Below are 4,570 nucleotides of genomic sequence, written 5' to 3'. Positions count from 1 at the left end.
TTTAGTCATTGGTTTGAACTTTACAAAGTCCCTGATTTTTGTTTACTAATGTACAATAAATATTTTAGATGTGTTATAAATCCATCCTGCATCATTTTGATATATACTGTATTTTATCTTCATTGCTCATTTAAGAATCACTAGATCACAAGAAACTCTGAGAAACTGTATAATGAATTTCTCTTCCCGTGTTTAAATTAATGACACTTTATTTTCCCCTGAAATTTCCATCAAATTGCAATCTGCAAATTTTATCTAGGATTAGAGAAGCTTACATGATCTGGAGAGTTTCCCAAACCAATTTTCCACACACCAAAACAATATTAAATAAAACAAATATTTATTTTCATAGGGAATTTGAGTCCTGAGGCCTCTCTTTATAAAGAGAGAGATTTTTTCCTATATCATTTTTTAAAATTTTATTTTTTGGAAAAAAAGTAGCATGTTAATGAACATCTTTCATATGAACTCATGTTAAGATCAAACCTTGTTGTTAAAATCCAGGACTTACAGATTGAATTGGATATTGCCATTTTTATTTCAATTTTCTGTAAGGGCAGGAAAAAAAAAACAAATGTTTCGGCATACAGTTTTTTAAAAGAAAAAGAAAAACCTTGGATTACAAGAAGATGGAGTTCAGAAATTGTTCTTTTTTTTCTCGAAAAGAACGAGGAGAGTCAGCATGTTGCTATTGCTCCTTGACATGAAAGCAGCGTCTTTGTTTTATGCCTTCTTTCTCTCTGACTCCTGCAATGCCATCACAGCAGAGTGCACTGTACACCACTGTAAATGATAAGAGTTTCAATAGGCACTTTAGTGGAATTAAGAAAAATCTAACACTCTTCCACCGTGATGCCACAGAGCTATCTTCATTCTAGGTTGTCATGTCAGTAAATTGTATTTAATAGGCCTGAGCTTGTCTCAGTGTGATTCTGAAAACAAAACAAAACATAACGAAGCAAGTACATATTATAGGATTTATCTTGTGTTGACAGAATAAACCGAAACTGACAATATGATAAATATAGCAACTTGCTAGAAACCAGATAATCAAAGAAATCTCGTCCCTATAAAGCATGGATCTGTGTGTGTGTGTGTGTGTGTGTGTGTGATTCTATTCGTGTTTCCTTTTCTTTCTCTTTTTTCAAACTCCTCCTTTTGGTTGTGCTGGAGCCTTCACGCCTCCCCTAAGTGACTGTATCAGGGTTATAACTCTCTTCTTCACCAAACATGTCGGCCAAGACTTTAAAGCGGGGTCCCCAGTCAGTCAGGTAGTCGTAGTCCTGGTCGGCTTCTGTGGTGACAGAGTCGATGGAGCTGAGGGACTCGGCCACCGACCCAGTTCCTTCGTAGGCGTAAGTGGCCAGCGAGTCGTAGGGAGGGGCAGTGGGGTCCACATCGTTCTCCTGCAGCCTTTGAGTAATGAAATCTCTGATGTCTGTGTTATCCTCCACGGGTGGTCTCTGACGAGGTAAACAGAGAGAGTCTGGTTTTATATCCCTGCGAATTTTGTTCTCTTCAATCACTTTTGGGTTTCTCAGGGCCCCGATGTCGAAGGCCTGGGTGTCCTCCTCCCCGCCGCCTTCGTCATCATAGTGGATGACGTTGTCCCGGATGTCTTCCTTGGACGTCATCAGAGTGTCCTTCTTCTTCTGCCTTCTCAGTGCCACATACAGCACAACTATGGCTGAAACAAGACAAAAGTTACAATTTCAGAATAGAAAGCAGATACTCGGCTCTTATCTCTTAATGAAAAGTAAGATCAATCAGGGCTGGTTGAGTTTCATTTATGGTCTTCTTATATATAATCAATAGGCTCGTATATAAGTTTACATTTGGTCATTGTCCAAAGCCAACTTCGTTTTGAAATTATAACTAACAAGAAGCTATAGCCAGGTGACTCACAAAGTCAAACATTTGTGTCCTTACATCATGTATTCAATTTTTTTTAGAGTCAGGTTAAACATTTTGCAGTACTCTGCAAAATACTTAAGAAAGGAAATAATAGGTGTTCTCACCATAGAGAGAGCTATAAGGGTTGATATAGCGAAACTATTATCATTCAAACTTATAGAATATTACCCTCTATAAGTAATACATCAATATCATGTATAGTTAATTTCCCAATTGTAACATTTCAAATATAGGTTAAAAATTATGTTTCTAATAAAATAAACACAATTCTTCACTATTAAAATAATTTTCAAAAGCAATAAATAAGAAATAGTTGTAGGTTGGGTCAGCACTTGTCACTCAAAGGGGTAGGGCATTGGCCCCATATGCCAGAGGTGGCAGATTCAAATCTATCCCCAGCCAAGAAAAACTGCAAAAAATAAAATAAAATAAAATAAAATAAAAATAAAGAAATAAATGTAGGAAGGAAGAAAGGAGGAAAGGAAAATATAAAACATAAGGGCTTAAGTGTTATGAATTTTATAGGTTAAAACCTCTAATTACTTCAACCTGTGTCCTGCCGTATTGAGATCCTTTCCAAATCAAATGTATAATGCTCAGATTACCTTCATGAAACATGATAACATTTGAAATAGTTCACTGATACACTGTTGTTTTGAAATCTCTGTTTCCAGTTAATTTAAAGCATCGGTGCTGTTTATTTCTTCTATGGCTGAAGGGGCTCAGATATAAACAAGTCAGCGCTCAGCTTTGCCCCTCATTATACCCCTCTGCTCCCAGCAGTGGCGCTGAGATCACCACCAAAATGGGGAAGATTTACCCCGGCAGACTGTAGAAGACCCAGGTCATAGAATTGAAAAATATAGAAGAACGCATGATGGTGAAAATCAGTTATTCCCTCGTACTCCAAAATTAGAGTTGGACTAGTTGGAGGGTTGGCGAGCACCTGTGTGACAGGTGGGGATACCAAGATGCTAAAGAATATGGCAGGAGGGAGGAAACCTCAGTAAAGCTCTGAGCAGTAGGCCTTTGGGAATCTCAGAACTAAAGAGATGCAGGGATCACGGGAGGGGCTGCAGGCTTCACGGAGAAGGGCTGTGATTAAACTGTCTTTAGAGCTGTCATGGCTGAGAAAGCCACTACTGAGATGCATCTAAGTGTCACCTAACAGAGACTAGAGCATCGCAAATCTCCTGTGCTTTCCTTCACCTCAGAAAAGGTGTGAGAATGGCTGAGAACCGGCTGGAGGAGTTACGGGAATTTGAGATTGGTCATGGAGGTGAAAGGACAGATAGATTTTTAAGCAAACTTGGTGGCAGTACAAAGCACATCAGTATTTACTCTTGTACATCAGCAAATTTACGACGTGGAGACCAGTGCAGGGGCACTGTGGATGCTCAGGAGTTTCTGGATGAATGAGTGGCAGGTGGCAGTGACGGTACTGGGGACCTGAGCAGCTTATCTATGTTGTAGGAGGCTAATGAGGCCAAAGGAGAAGGCCCAGAACTTAGGAAGGCCTGCTTGGTTGATACAGTCAACCTACAAAAACAGAAAGTCTTTCTAAAAGAAAAGATATCTGTCTGGGAATAGAGCATTGTAACGCGAGCACGCACCCATATACACTATGTGCATTTTCAGGGAGGTGGAGGATGACGAAGGTTTTTAAAGGAAAAACGTGAGGATGATTACATAATTATTTTGAAATAATTATTGTTGGCTACAAAGATCAGTAAGAAGAGGGGTGCAAGTGTGAGGGTGGATAGGCAGCTGCCGGGCAGATGTCTTCCAGACTCACTCTGTGTCAGGTGGGGAGGGCCTTTGTGCAAGGCTTGTGCATGGTCTTTTCTGTCGTCAGGAATGTTAAGTGGAAGAACTCTTCCCATGGCCTATCTCTGGCTCTATTTGTCAAAGGTTTCCTGACATTCCTGACTCTATTTTAGTTGTTGTGCTAACTTTCACAACATAGAAATACCCTGAAACTTAGATATCCACAAGAGAAGAGCATGGGAAACACTTGAAGTTAAATGCCTAATTGATCATGCTTAATTTCACAAGTGACAATGTCATTTTTGAATATGCCGTTGTAAAGTTTATATCATCAGCACAAACAGGGATGATTTATTATTAATTGCAAAGGATCGTATATTATAACTTTCAGGATATTAAAAATACTTTATTCTGCATGCCAAAGTTACATGGACTTAACACCTATGCCATGCAAATTGCACTAGAACTTCACTCTCCAAGCCAATGTGAGCCTTTGACTCAAGGAAGGTTCCCCACAAAGTGGTCTACACATGTGTAATATAATGCCTTCCTCCAGCCTTTACACCCGAATCATTTAAAAATTTATTATTTCATATCCTAGAGATAAAGTCAGGTGTCCGTATTTGTCAGTTTATCTTTGCTCACATAAATATGCATCTATTAACTGATTCCACGCTGCCCTATTGCATGCCTGCTGTAATTTACATTTGAAGGAATGGTTGACAAAGTAAAATCCCTTCTACTTTTGTGAATTAATGAGTGAAACGGAGAAGCAGAACTGAGCTGATGGCAGAGGAAAACCCCTGAAGTAGCTTTGTATTCACTCTCACAGAGACATTACAGAATACATTTGCCACAATCTTTTTTTGCTGTGCTTCCAGATATTTCC

The 4,570-nt window shown here is 39.1% G+C and overlaps 1 protein-coding gene across 2 annotated transcripts in view; it reads right to left on the bottom strand.

Moving 5' to 3' along the window:
• Positions 1-318: 318 nt before the first annotated feature.
• CDH12 (cadherin 12) overlaps positions 319-4,570 on the bottom strand; it is a 433,615-nt gene continuing 429,363 nt past the window's right edge. Inside the window, exon 12 of one of the 2 annotated variants that reach the window (XM_003789536.2) lies at positions 319-1,687. In XM_003789536.2, the coding sequence (XP_003789584.1) occupies positions 1,188-1,687 (500 nt within the window). In that variant the 3' untranslated portion in view covers positions 319-1,187. The remainder of the gene's footprint in view (positions 1,688-4,570) is intronic. The other variant, XM_023513076.1, reaches the window with a different exon arrangement.

Source organism: Otolemur garnettii, unplaced genomic scaffold, assembly GCF_000181295.1.
Source record: "Otolemur garnettii isolate 467f Iridium unplaced genomic scaffold, OtoGar3 scaffold00033, whole genome shotgun sequence".
In the NCBI taxonomy this organism is placed as follows: Eukaryota; Metazoa; Chordata; class Mammalia; order Primates; family Galagidae; genus Otolemur; species Otolemur garnettii.
Note: the sequence above shows the minus strand (reverse complement) of the source record. Positions and strands in the feature narration are given on the sequence as shown.